General features: G+C 39.0%; 1 protein-coding gene across 1 annotated transcript; it reads left to right on the top strand.

Annotated features, from left to right (window-relative positions):
* The first annotated feature begins 1,252 nt into the window (after nucleotides 1-1,252).
* On the top strand, nucleotides 1,253-8,891 carry th2 (tyrosine hydroxylase 2). Its single transcript, XM_042335048.1, is given in 13 exon segments — nucleotides 1,253-1,462; nucleotides 2,012-2,186; nucleotides 2,323-2,411; nucleotides 3,319-3,386; nucleotides 3,890-3,940; nucleotides 4,587-4,732; nucleotides 5,418-5,553; nucleotides 6,373-6,442; nucleotides 6,891-6,947; nucleotides 7,332-7,427; nucleotides 7,936-8,069; nucleotides 8,638-8,752; nucleotides 8,754-8,891. Coding segments are annotated over 13 exon segments (1,485 nt in total).
* The last annotated feature ends 4,788 nt before the right edge of the window (nucleotides 8,892-13,679 follow it).

Below are 13,679 nucleotides of genomic sequence, written 5' to 3'. Positions count from 1 at the left end.
CTGTGAAGCGTTTTGAGGCGTCCCAATCAAGTGATAAGGCGTTATATCAAATGTAAGGATTATTATTGTTGTAGAAATGTTCAAAATACGAATATTTGTTAACGTAAGGAGTCAAAACTCACTCATTGAATGGAGGGGGATATTCGTGCATTCCGTATGAGATTGAAGAATTTCTGTAATGTTCACAGTGATTGTTTTCTTCCTGGTTATTTACTGGTAAGTTGTTTGGTTAAAATGGTACTCGTTAAAACAACTGATCGCAAGGAAAAATAGTGTTAAGATGAAATATTTGCCTTGTGGTGGGGCAGTGCGAGTGATTCAGAACCAGGGACAGCGCCAAACACTGGTATGGTATCTGCTATTGGGGAGGAAAGGGTGAAGGAAATAAAAAAGGGCGAGCAACAGACCAGTAGGTGAATGATTGAATGGGATTAGCTCTGTGATTCCCTGCCAAGGAAAGAGCGAATGCTGAGCAAAAGTGAGTGTATAATGTGTTAGGAGCGAGAAAAAAAATTCAATGAAAGAGTGAGTGATCAGTGACTAAATGTGTGGATCAATGATGAACGGTAATAAATCAATTCAATGGTAGATAATGAATTGAATCTACTACTCCCAACCTCCCCCCCCCCCCCCCCCCCCCATGTATCTATGTCCAGAATTAATCTTAGAAAATTACTCTGCGTTAAAACTCTTAAGATAAAGTGATACAAATGACAAAAACCTAGTGTTGCTTTGATTTCACCTTCCCCCGAAAAAAAACCTTGCACATTTAAGAGTTTAGCAAAAAAAAGTATAATTAATTCATAATTACACACTGTTGGTTGTGAATCACAGACTATTGGACAATAATGGGTAATGATGCATTTCAGACTCAATTTCCTGTTTAGTTCCCACACTGTGTTGAATGTGTTGTGTTTCCATTGGACATTGAGAACCAACTGACATAAAATTCCTCACCATTGAAACCCTGAATTTATATGTGAGATCTAATTTTAGATTCAAAAAACCTATTTGAAACATTGCCATCTAATCTGAATGTCCATGGTGTTTACGTGTATACTTACGTAAAAGATTTCAAGAGGCAGTCCCAATAAATAGGTGTCTCCACACATCCTTTATGCAGCATATTGACATTGAGCACGACCAAATTCACAGCGAGTTCTCCATTGCTCATACTACCGGCTTCTCGATTGAGAGCTATTTTTTCTCTGCAGCCTCCTCCAGTCTGAGATCGTGAGTGACCTAAATCCCAATGAAGACTGAGGTCGGTTCCCAGTGTCTCCCGGGAAGAATGCAAAGTCTAAACGAGGATATTCACAAGAGCTCAGCCCCCGAGCACACTGACCAGTCGGATGGTCCAACCCTCAACGACCACGAAGATGGAAAGGCGATTCTAAACATCGTTTTTACCCTGAGAAATGCCCAAAACTCCAACCTTTCCCTCACCATCAAAATGTTCGAGGTAGGTGTTGTTAGAATTTTTTTTTGTTAGCTCCTGAATGAGTTGAGTCCCACAGAGTCATTTTGTCCAAAACAACAATAACAACTTGCACTTATATTCAAATGAAAGGTTCAACCTGTGTTGAACAGACGATGCAGAGGAAGTACATGATCTTGGTTATGTTAATAACAACAATAATAATCCTTGCAATTGTGCCTTATCATGTCTTCGAGACGTCTCAAAGCACTTCACAGGATACCCTGTAAACTGAATTGACTTTATATTTTGTGAGCAAAACATGGCAGCCAATTGCGCACAGCAGTTTTCCACAAACAGTCGTGGATTGAGTGACCAAATTATTATTATGATTATTGGGTTAAAAAAGTCATGAGATCGAATGTCTTCTCTAGATGTCCTGGGTTGTTACCTTGGTAGGGTTTCACTATTTTGCTTGAGATCACTGTGTAGTTTATTTAGTTGCCATGAACTGATACGGATTACAAAAACAAACGCTGCGATTCTCTGAAATTTGGGGGAGAGTTTTGAAACCATCAACAAATCTTTTTGCAGACGTTTGAGGCCAAAATTCACCACCTAGAAAGCAGGCCAGCGCAAAACTCCAAGAACTGGGCAGAAGATCTGGACTTTTTCGTCCGATGTGAGGTGCAGGGCTCGGTTGCTAAGATGTTGATTAACTCTTTGAAACAAGTGGCTGAGAAGGTCAGCAGCAGCAGAGAGGAAAAAGGTAGTCATCGCTGTATGTCGGTGTCGATGTCGCTGTTCGCCATTTGAACTTCCAGGTTGTTTTGCTTTTTATTAAAAATAGATACCATCTATATATTCTTCAGAGTTTTGATGTGAAATAACTATCTTTTTTACAGTTCGATGGTTTCCGAAGAAGTTGCGAGATCTTGACCGATGCCATCATTTGGTCACAAAGTTTGAACCTGACTTGGATCGCCAACATCCAGTAAGTTTGGATGGAAATGTAATGTGGAAGCAACATTTAGAGTATTCGGTGAGGTGTTCTTTAAACTACAGTAACTAGAATAATAATCCTTGCATTTGATATAGCGCCTTATCACGTCTTCAAAACATCTCAAATCACTTCACAGGATATACTGTAAAGTGAACTGATTGTATATTTTGTGGGTGAAACGCGGCAGCCAATTATGCACAGCAGTGTCCCACAAACAGTCGTGGATTGAGTGACCACATTTTTTTTTAAAAGGGAATATTACCTACCGAAAGCCAATCGACTCGTAACCAGATTTCTACTTACTGCAGGGTAAACTGAAGTGTGTCTAAGCTTTCACCCTGCACAGGAATCGATCCCGGGTCCTCTCGCTTGCAAGGCGAGTGCTCCAACCAATACGCTACAGGACTCCACAATTAGCACAATAAATGTTTTGAAGATTCTGTAAATTTTGCCAAGTATGGCCCTAGTCCTCCCCAGGAGAAATTAAACTTTACCTGTCTGTATATTCAGATCATCAGGAGTCCTGTAGCTCAGCGGTTAGAGCACTCGCCTCGCAAGCGAGAGACCTGGGTTCGATTTCAAGGGTGAAACCTTGGGCAAGTTTCTTTACACCACACGACTCATAATAATCCCTCGAAAAAAAATAATAAAATTGGTCACTTCCACTCACGACTATTTGTGCTACGCTGCTGTGCCCAATTATCTGCTGCTTTTCGCCCACAAACATATACAGTCAATTAATTTTACAGTGTGTTCTGTGAAGCCCGTTGAGCCGTCTAGAAGATGTGAAAAGCGCTATATCGAATGCAAGGATTATTATTATTATTATCATTATCAATAGCAAGAGCAGAGAAACAGAGCTATAATCATTTATTGTGTTGCTTTATTTTTGCTTAAGGGTTACCATGATCCAGAATACAGAAAGCGCAGATCCTTCATCGCAGACCTGGCATTTAACTACAAAGAGTAAGTTTATCTTCAGTAACTCACAAGCCCACTTCAACCCAAGTGAAAAAAAAAGAAGTATTGATAAATAAACGTACTAATTTCTGTTAATAATAATAATAATACTTGCATTTGATATAGCGCCTTATCCTGTTGTCCCTTTACAGAATACACTGCAAAGTGAGTTTGACTGTATATTTCATGGGCAAAACGCAACAGCCAATTGCATACAGCAGTGTCCCAATTTAAAGTGGTGTTTTAATTCATTTAAGTCTTCCAATTTAAAACACAAACGTGGCAGTATCTCCTGCTCGATCCTGCGTTAAAGGAAGAATGCAGCTTTTGGTTTAAAAAGAGCACCACATCCCGAACTGTGGGTGAACTGTAGCCCAGAGTGCTCACCAGCACCAGGTTACATTAGTGCATTCGTGTCGAATTAACACTGAGCCCAAGTTTATTAAATATTGATTGCAAACTAAAAGCGTGGATGATTCAGTCGTGTTTCACTATTCCTTTCTCCACAGGGGAGATCCCTTGCCCAGAGTGGAATACACTCCAGAGGAGATCACAACCTGGTGAGGATTAAATTCCCTTTTCACTTCCAATTGGGTCTAACTTGCTCAGTGATCGAGCGATCTGTTGCAAACCGTTTACTCATTTATTATTATTATTATTATTATTATTATTATTATTATTATTATATCCGTGTTTCCATTTGGCTGTTGATGTGTCTCTTCGGGTTCAATGTAATAGCAAAGTTCAATCGTATTGCATTTAGCTCTGCAGATTAATTTGGTGGACAACGTGTCTGCTTCTTGCTGTTATTACTGTAAATGTTCAGAAATAAATGCAAGTGCTAACTCTTTGCAGAGACTTGTTTCGAGACATAATAATAATACATGCTTCAGATATGCATGTTGCAATCTACCCATTTTAATTAAAAAATTGGATTTCACTGAAGGCGTTTGATCTCACAAAGACAGTGTTTTGCAAATCTTTTCAGTGAACGTCTGATCATCTCTGACCACCTCGAAGAGTGTCGTGTTTACGCGTGTTTACGGGTGAGATGAGAAGATTTAAACAGTTGTTTGGAGATATTTGATTATAAATCTGCACAGGGGCAGTGAGCGCTCATTCCTTCCAGTGCTGGGGCTCGATTTACACATTGCTGTGCGAAATGGGAGCTCGTCTGCAGGAGGTGTGATGTGGGTTCTTGTTGCAGGAAGAGATATACAGAGAGTTGACTGCTCTCTACCCAACTCATGCCTGCAAACAGTTCCTGGATGGGTTTCAGCAGCTGGAGCAACAGTGTGGCTACCGAGAAGACAACATCCCACAGCTCCACGTTGTCTCCAGGTACCTGACAGGTAAAGCAAATCACAAGCAAATATGTGGGAACCAGCATTTTTCCCCCACTCCACCCCCACACACCACCCCCCCTCCATCCATTGCATATGAGGACATGTCACTTTCACTAATAATAATAATAATCCTTGCATTTGATATAACGCTTTTCATGTCGTGAGGACGTCCCAAAGCGCTTCACAGAATACACTGTAAAGTGAATTGACTGTATATTTGTGGGCGAACGCGGCAGCCAATTGCGCACAGCAATGTCCCACAAACAGTCGTAGATTGAAAATGACCAATTTATTATTGTTTTTGGTTTTGGAGGGATTATTATTAGGTGTGTGGAGTAAGGAAACTTGCCCAAGGTTTTGCCCTCTGCCTGGAATTGAACTCAGGTCTCTCGCTTGCAAAGCGAGTGCTCTAACCACTGAGCTACAGGACTCCACAAGGAAGGAGCAACCTGCCAGAGAGATGTTTCCCCCTTCACTTTCCTCCACTCTCTTTCTCTCTGATACTCACAGTGCCCCCCGACACCAAACCTTTTGGTGGAAACCAAATTGAGTGAGCAATGATCCGGTGGCAATGAAAGATCTGATCTGCCCTCGAGATTTTTAAACGCAAACACAATTTAAAAACGGTGCAAATTGCTTGTCTGCTAACATAGGAATATTGTCTTTGGTCGTTTCCCCCCCCCCACCCCAGAAAGGACTGGATTCCGTCTGCGCCCTGTTGCAGGTTTGCTGAGTCCCAGCGACTTCCTCGCCAGTCTGGCATTCAGAGTCTTTCAGTGCACACAGTACATCCGCCACTCCTCAGCCCCAAAACACTCCCCCGAACCGTGAGTTTATTTATTACTATTTATCCCTTGTCTTCGTTTTTTTTTTGCACCTCCACTCTTAATTTATGCTTATTTTGTTTCTACCCTTTGTGTGTGTGTGTGTGTTTGATTATATCATTCATTCCTTCTCTCTCGTTTGCATCAGCTTCTTTATTCCTACCAGCTGTTGTCATAGTGGAGACGAGGATAATAATAATAATAATTAATAATAATAATAACATAACTCACTTTAGTTTGAAACTAGCAGCGAATGTTTAGATGAACTGCAACTTGCCTCATTGACAAGTAAAATGTCATGTAACCCTTTTAGAGCAAAATCGTTTTATAATTTCATTCTTCTTAGTTTTATCCTTTTCCCCCATTTATTTTGCCATCATTCTCTATCTTATTGTTTTTGCCCTTGTTCCCCTGTACTGTTGGTGCTCCACCAAAACAGATAACCTGAACCTGCAATAAAGACAAATGAAAATTCAGGACTGAAAGACAGTAAACCTCACATAAGTCGCATTAATTGATGACCATACATTTAATACGACTTGTGCAAAGTATGAGTTATGTCAAACTTTCATAGAATAAAAACTCTTGAACTGGACTTGGGCAGATGTACGACTTAGGTGATTATACGATTTATACGGTTCAGACTCATGCGATTTTTACTGCATACCGTTCAGTTTCTAATAGTAACGATGAAACACCAAACCTTTATGCGAAGCAAAATGGAGTCAGAAATGGTGGCAATAAGTCATCTGCCTCCAAAGGCTGCTTTGTATGTTAATAGCGAGAAATACGAATAATAATGATGTTTTGCCTTCCTTAAAGTGACTGCTGTCATGAATTGCTGGGACATATTCCTATGTTAGCAGACAAGCAATTTGCACAATTTTCCCAGGTACGGTAGTTTGTTATTTGGAAAAATGCTTCATCCCAGTGTTTGCGTTTAAAAAGATTTTCGCTCGCCATCATTTTCTGCAATAGCATTTTATTTTAGATATCCAGGGATTTTATGTTTATAAAATCGAGAAAATAATCGCTGATCATCTGTGTCTCTGAATAAGTTGAATAACAAATGGGATAGCTCATTGGTTCCGTCAGTTAACTGTCACTTACATTCCTGACAATAAGAAATCTAGCTCATCACATACACCAAAAGTGCAACAAAATATATTAGAATTGTGACTGTTATTATGTATAAACGTACTTGGTAGATAATTTGCGATAAAATCACAAGATTAGCAATTCTACTTCAAACAATTTCAAATTGAAATGAACTGATCCCTGAATGCAGTGATCCCCAAACATTTAATGAGACATATTTTTCCTTTTTATCTATTCTTTAGGAGCTTGGTCTTGCGTCTTTAGGGGCATCCGATGAAGATATTGAAAAATTGTCAACGGTGCGTAATAATAGGAACATTATTTACTGTGGTAGTACAATATATATTTAATAAATATTTAAGCAATCTTTTAAGCAGCTTAGTTCGTTAAGGCAATAATATCCATGTTAAATATTTAAGCATCCCTCTTTATTTTGTCTGTTTGCTAACAGTTCCAATATAGTTCTATAAATTTGACTGAAATACATTGTTGCATTGCTTGGCCGTGCTTTCATCTCACTCAAAATAATGAATATCTCTTCTGCCTTTTCACCCTCCCCAAACAAAATAAAAATGGCTTGTAATCCACTTACTGCAAGTACCAGCATTTAATTATAATATCAACTCATGTGTAACAGTGTGTTTTTTTTAAACAAGGGTGTATTTTGTTCTTTGTTAATGCAGCTTTACTGGTTTACAGTAGAGTTTGGTCTCTGTAAACAGAATGGAATTATTAAAGCCTATGGAGCTGGACTTCTTTCTTCATATGGGGAGCTCAAGGTAAGGAAAAATAATGACATTTCAATACGTTCAACACACACATACTCTACAACATATATGCATATACTGGCATACACACAAACACATCTATACTCGTACTCATTTGACCACAAATACACAGTCATTGCATTTCACAGTAAATTCTGTGAAGCATTTTGGGACGTCCTCCCAACATGAAAGGCACTATAATAATAATAATCATAGTACTTGTATTTGATATAGCGCCTTATCACATCTTCAAGACACCTCAAAGCGCTTCACATAATATACTGTAAAGCAAATTGTCTGTATATTTTGTGGGCACAGCTATACCAAATGCAAGTATTAATATTATTATACTCAAATACTTCAGCATTTATTTAATAAAATTCTGTATTTCAATTTGTAACATTTAAATCTTATCACAGTCGGCGCATAATTTTTCCCTCTTAATCATATGATCCACCAGTGATATGATATATAATTGGAACTTGCACTGTAACTGAATGTTCTTTCCCGTTGTGTACAGTATTCTTTATCCAATGAGCCAGAATACAAAGTATTTGATCCTGAGGTTGTTGCACTCCAGCCATATCAAGATGAGACCTTTCAACCAGTCTATTTTGTGTCTGAAAGTTTTGAGGACGCAAAATCCAAACTTCGGTAAGAAATATGAGTTGTTCAGACAATTCCATTATGAGTTCAATATATTTCACAAGTACAGGTCTATCACTAGTCATGGAAGGAGGAGCTTACGGTATTTTGGAATTCATGTCACGACAAGCAGATAACAGAAATAAACTTTCTTTGTAACCAATTGGAACATCTACTCGGTATTTAGATACTCACGTTAGAGTAATCTGGGATTATTAAACAAGCATAATAACACATTGTTTTAAAAATTGGAATTTAGGGGAATTGGATAGGAACTTAAAAACATAAAATGCAGGGCTCTGGGGTAAGAGCAGGGATGTTGGGACTAGTTGGTTAGTTCTTTCAAGGAGCTGGCAGGGGCCCGATGGGCCGAATGGTCTCCTTCTGTGGTGTAAGGTTCTATGGTTCTATGATTTAGAAAAGCAATTATAATTTGGATGAAATGAACATAGTGTTCAAGAGGTTAACATATAAAATAAACTGCATATAAAAGTTATAAAGGAATGAAGTCAGTATATGAGGGATGACAGAAGTATTTATTTTACAGAGTAAAAATATTTGTTTATTTTTTTAACAGGATTTACGCTTCTAAAATCAAGAAGCCTTTCTCGGTACACTATGATCCTTTCACCTGCAGTGTTGAGCTTCTGGACAAGCCTCAGAAAGTAAAGATTGCACTAAACCAGATGAACTAATGAGCTGAAGAGTTTTTGCTTTGCTCTTGATAAATGTTCTCAAGTAAAGGTTCTACATAAAACTCCTAGATCATTCTGCTCATTTACACCTCAACGTGAAAGAATTGTGATTTGGTTTGATCTGCTGCATGCTTAGCAATACACCAGATGGTATGGTACAAAAGTGTACAAATTGCTCTGTGTATGTCAATACAGCCTTAATCTATAATAAATAGAGAATTAGAAATAAACTGTGCAAAATGAGTTTCTTTTCTGAGATTGTGTGCCCAAAACTGAACAAAGTACTCAAAATGAAGCCTGAAGAGTGCTCCATATAAGAAGAGATGTATATTCCAGACTTCATGCAATAAAGGGCAGCATCCCACTTGTTTTTTTGCATCCCACTTTGTCTTTGCAGTGGTAAACTGCCACAGTTTTGTCTACTCGCTTAATCTATCTTTGTCTCTGCATTTCTTCACCGGTCCTCTTCATAAATTTACAACAGCTTCTAGCTTGGTATCATCCCCAAACTTAGAAACAGTTCCCTCTATTCCTATATCCAGGTCACTGATATATAAGATTAAAAAGCTCGGGCCCCAACAGAGATCCCTGGAGAACACCACTTGTCACTCTCAATCAATCAGAGAATGTCCATTTTATACCAACGCTTTGTCTCTTATTTCCCAACTAATTCCCTACCCATGGCACAATGTTGCTTTCAATTCCAGGGGCAGATTCTTTCTTTCGGCCGAGCTAAAAGGGAAGCATTTTCCACAGACAGGGAGAAAATCATTTGTAGGATGGCCTGAAGCAAGCCTATGGAGGCCAATTTAGCAGCAGCTAAATGTAAGCTACTGGTAGAATCATCACTCAGGGAAAAGAGAAAATAAAAATAACAACTGAGATGTGCCTCCCGTGCATTTCTTTACATTTCCTACATTTTCTTAAGCCAAGTGATCCTGTTGCTCCCGTTATAACTGTTATTCCTGCTTTAGGCACAAGGTGGCAACTGTGCATCATATTGTTTTATGCACATGATATTGCTTGACATGAGCTGCTGAGCAGATTTAATTTGTACGTTTGAGTTCAACTTTAAATACACAAAGCATGTTCCTACGGGCTTGTGGGGAATTGCAGAAGCTGTCCATGCAGGCTGGTAATTATAGTATTTCTTACAATACTCAAGTAGCACTTCTGTTTTCACACAGCGCAGAGGCTTTTCTCATAGCATATATGATGTTAAATGGGTTAGAAAATTAAATCTAATAACGATACTGTCAGATACAGTGCTTCAAAGCAATAAGGCTAAACGACACAGATTAATGACTGTGAAGGGCACTTTTAGAAGACGCGGAAGTTTTTTTTACACAAAGCAAACAGGTTACCAGAAATGATAATAGAGGTTACGAACTGTAGATTAAGTTATGAAACAGCTTCTTGCTTTCATGGGAAGATGGAAGGGCAGGTACTCTGGAAGGATAAATCAAATGGACTGAATCTAATAAAATTACATTTTAGTCACAAAATTCTTAGAAAACAATGAGATATTTAGGGATCGCAAGACACATTTAAACCACGTGGAAGCACAGCATGGAGCTTGAATATTTTCTAATTGACATAATCAGTGCTGATCGTGAGTGTGTACAGCTTCCTATCACACCAAATAAAATAACATCTCAACATATTGCATCAAATTACCCCTGAATAACACCAAAACACCCCATTTGTCAACAAAATACACAGTCACTTTGGAATAATCCTGTGAAGTGCTTTGCGACATTCTCCCAATGTGAAAAGGATTGTATGAAGTGTAAGGACTACTATTTTATTATTGTGTAAATCATTCCAAATTCACACCAAATCACATCGAACCACATATTGAACTCAAATACTATTTCAAAGTCATTTACATGTGACATTGTTACTAACAGTACCATACAATGAAAAATTAACTGAGTGATATTGATGACTGCACCCACATAGGCCTTTCAGTAAAGCCACAAGATTAATTGGGAAAGTTAAATAGGAGTAGTGGAATTATAAAAGTAGTAGATTGTGAGGAACACTGCTTGATATTGGCGGATATTGATGGAACAGGCTCGAGAGGCTGAATGGCCTACTCCTGTTCCTATGTTCCTATGTATGATCCTAAGATATTCAGGTACATGTTCCAGCCTACACTGCTATTTTTTTAATGCTGAGGAAGAATTTTTCCAAGCCGTTGCTTATGCGAGACAAACCTGCCATCAATGTACTACTTAGGTAATAAATGGTAATAATTTCTGAACATGTGCATAGTTCCTTCAAAAATGTACAGGTATAGTGCCCCTAGTTAAAGGGGCAGGCACAGGAATTGTGGCACTGAATGAACAGCGCTTCCACTTTGGTAGTGTGATCCATGCCACAGAAACCACAAAATTTGTAGTGGAAGAGCAATATGGAGTTCTGTAGCGTATTGATTAGATCGCTCACCTCACAAGCGAGGGACCGGGATTTGATTCCCTTCCTCCACACACCTCTGTTTAGCTCGCAGTAAGTAGGAACCCGGTTGCTAGTCGATGTTCTTTCCATGGGTAATAATCCTTTCCAAAAAAATTGAAATAATACTTTAGTCACTCAATCCACGACTTTATGTGGGATACTGCTGTGCACAATTGGCTGCTGAATTTCATCCACAATATATACAGTCAATTCTCTTTATAATATATTCTGTGACGCACTTTGAGATGTCTCAATGACGTGATAAGGCACTATATCAAATGCAATAATTATTATTATTATTATTATTGCTGTGATCACAAATCTTGTTTTGAATTTTTAAAACCGAGGTTTCTGACTCTGAATGTGACAAAGTTATTCATGAATGGCTCACACACAATGCAATACGTTCAGCAGCTCCCACAAACTTGTTTGTTTCATGAGAGAAACAATGATGGATTGTTAGCAGTAGAACTGGAATAAATATTCAGGGAGGAAGTTAAAACCCTGAAGGAACCCAAAGGGAGTTGAAAAGGAGGACAACCAGGAGATGGTAAACATATTAAATGACTACTCCGTGAAGGTTTTTGCCAGGGAAGACACCAACAATATTCTATCCAACATCCAACGTATTTTGTGTAAGCTTCGGGAGTTTGACATTTGGGAAGCAAAAGTTCTAGATAGACTCAAGGGCTGATAAATAAGAAATCCTCTGGGACGGTTGACATACCCACAGTACTTAAAGAGACAAGGGAGGAAAATTGCAAAGTAATGACAGACAGACAGACAGACAGCAAGACAGATACTCTAAGAGAATTGTTCAAAGCTGGAGAGATTCTGGCAAACCACGAAAAAACAAATGTGTCCCTTATGTTCAGCAAAGGAGACAGAGCTATACCTGGCAACTACAGAACACTTAGGCTGATCTCAATAATTAGGAGTCAATAATCCTACGCAAATTGGAAAAAGTACCTATCACGAATTTCACCTGATAAATTACAGCAAGGTATTTGCAGAGACACCAGGATATGAGGTACCTGCAGCATTATCATTTCTCTCTAAATCTCACAAGTACCATTACTACCCGTTGGGAAGAACCCATTGTTCTCTCATAAATATGTATGAAAGAACGATGGGTTCCTTCTCTGAGAAACATGTTGCTTCTCTGTAACTAACAGTGAGTAGGTGGGATGCATGGCAATCTCAGCTTGGTTTGGATACTCTTAAGCATGGTGATGGGTTTGTTTCCGCATGTGTCAGACACTCGGCTGACCCCAAAAAATAGGACAATGAAATCCCAGTAGAAAATCAGGCTTTTGATTCTTGGACAGTTTTGCCAATTTCAGCTATTCCCAGCGGTGCGTGTTACCGAAGACTGTAGGTTAGGATCTTCTGAAAACTTAGGAAGAACACAGTGAAAGAGGGGAGATTGAATCTGTGTCAACCTGTTATGATTCTTTATCTCTGAAGCTAAGTGTTGTTACAAGGTAGTTCTCAAAGGCGAAGATTCCACATACACCTTCTGTTGCTACGTTGTATGTTACCAAACGTTATCAGAACAGCTTATTCCCAAAGGAATATCAACAGAAACATGTCCATTCTGTGCTCATATAATGAAATATCCCCCATACACAGAGGGGTAGATATTCCATAATATATGGTACCTGTGTCAATTAAGCTATGTAGTTTTGCCCACAAAATATACAGTCAATTCACTTTACAGTATATTCTGAGAAGTGCTTTGAGATATCTCGAAGGCGTGATTAGGCGCTATACCAAATGCAAGGATTATTATTAGTAGTAGTAGTGCAATTTTGAAAATAAACTAGAATGACAATCATCAATTAACATCCGAAGTTCCGGGAGGCGTTAGCACAGGTTTGTTCACTATACAGTAGTTGTGTCGAGGAGAAATAAATATTTATCCTTTCTAGCACTTTCGGTATCATTTTGGTAACATCAACACTAAGCTTCAGAGATAATACATCATAACAGGTTGACACAGATTCAACCTCCCCTCTTTCATTGTGTCCTTTATAATTTTACGAAGACCTTTTGAGAGGGACATAAACCTCTACTAGGCTGCAAATTTCTATGGTTCCATGATCCGCGCCTTCTCAGACACCCTTGCCATAACAACTTGCATTTATACAACATCTTTCATGCCGGATAGTGTTTTGGAGTAACAGTAGCGGAGCTTGATCCCGAGCCAGAGAGAGAGCATTGGTGACTGCGGACAAGGAGGGGGCAAAGTGGAGGGATTGAGGCAAGGAGTTCCAGAGTTTCGGGATGTGATGGCTGAAAGCATGGCTGCCGATGATGGAATAGAGTGGATGAGCAACAGACTTGCAGAAGGCACCTTGTTGAGTTGTCATTGAAATGGGTGTGTATGAGAGACCCATTGAGCAGGTAATTCTCACCTCCTTATGCTTGTCAATCAGACTCAAAACCGAGAGGACCCAGGTTC

The sequence above is a fragment of the Callorhinchus milii genome, unplaced genomic scaffold, assembly GCF_018977255.1.
Source record: "Callorhinchus milii isolate IMCB2004 unplaced genomic scaffold, IMCB_Cmil_1.0 Scaffold5, whole genome shotgun sequence".
In the NCBI taxonomy this organism is placed as follows: Eukaryota; Metazoa; Chordata; class Chondrichthyes; order Chimaeriformes; family Callorhinchidae; genus Callorhinchus; species Callorhinchus milii.
Note: the sequence above shows the minus strand (reverse complement) of the source record. Positions and strands in the feature narration are given on the sequence as shown.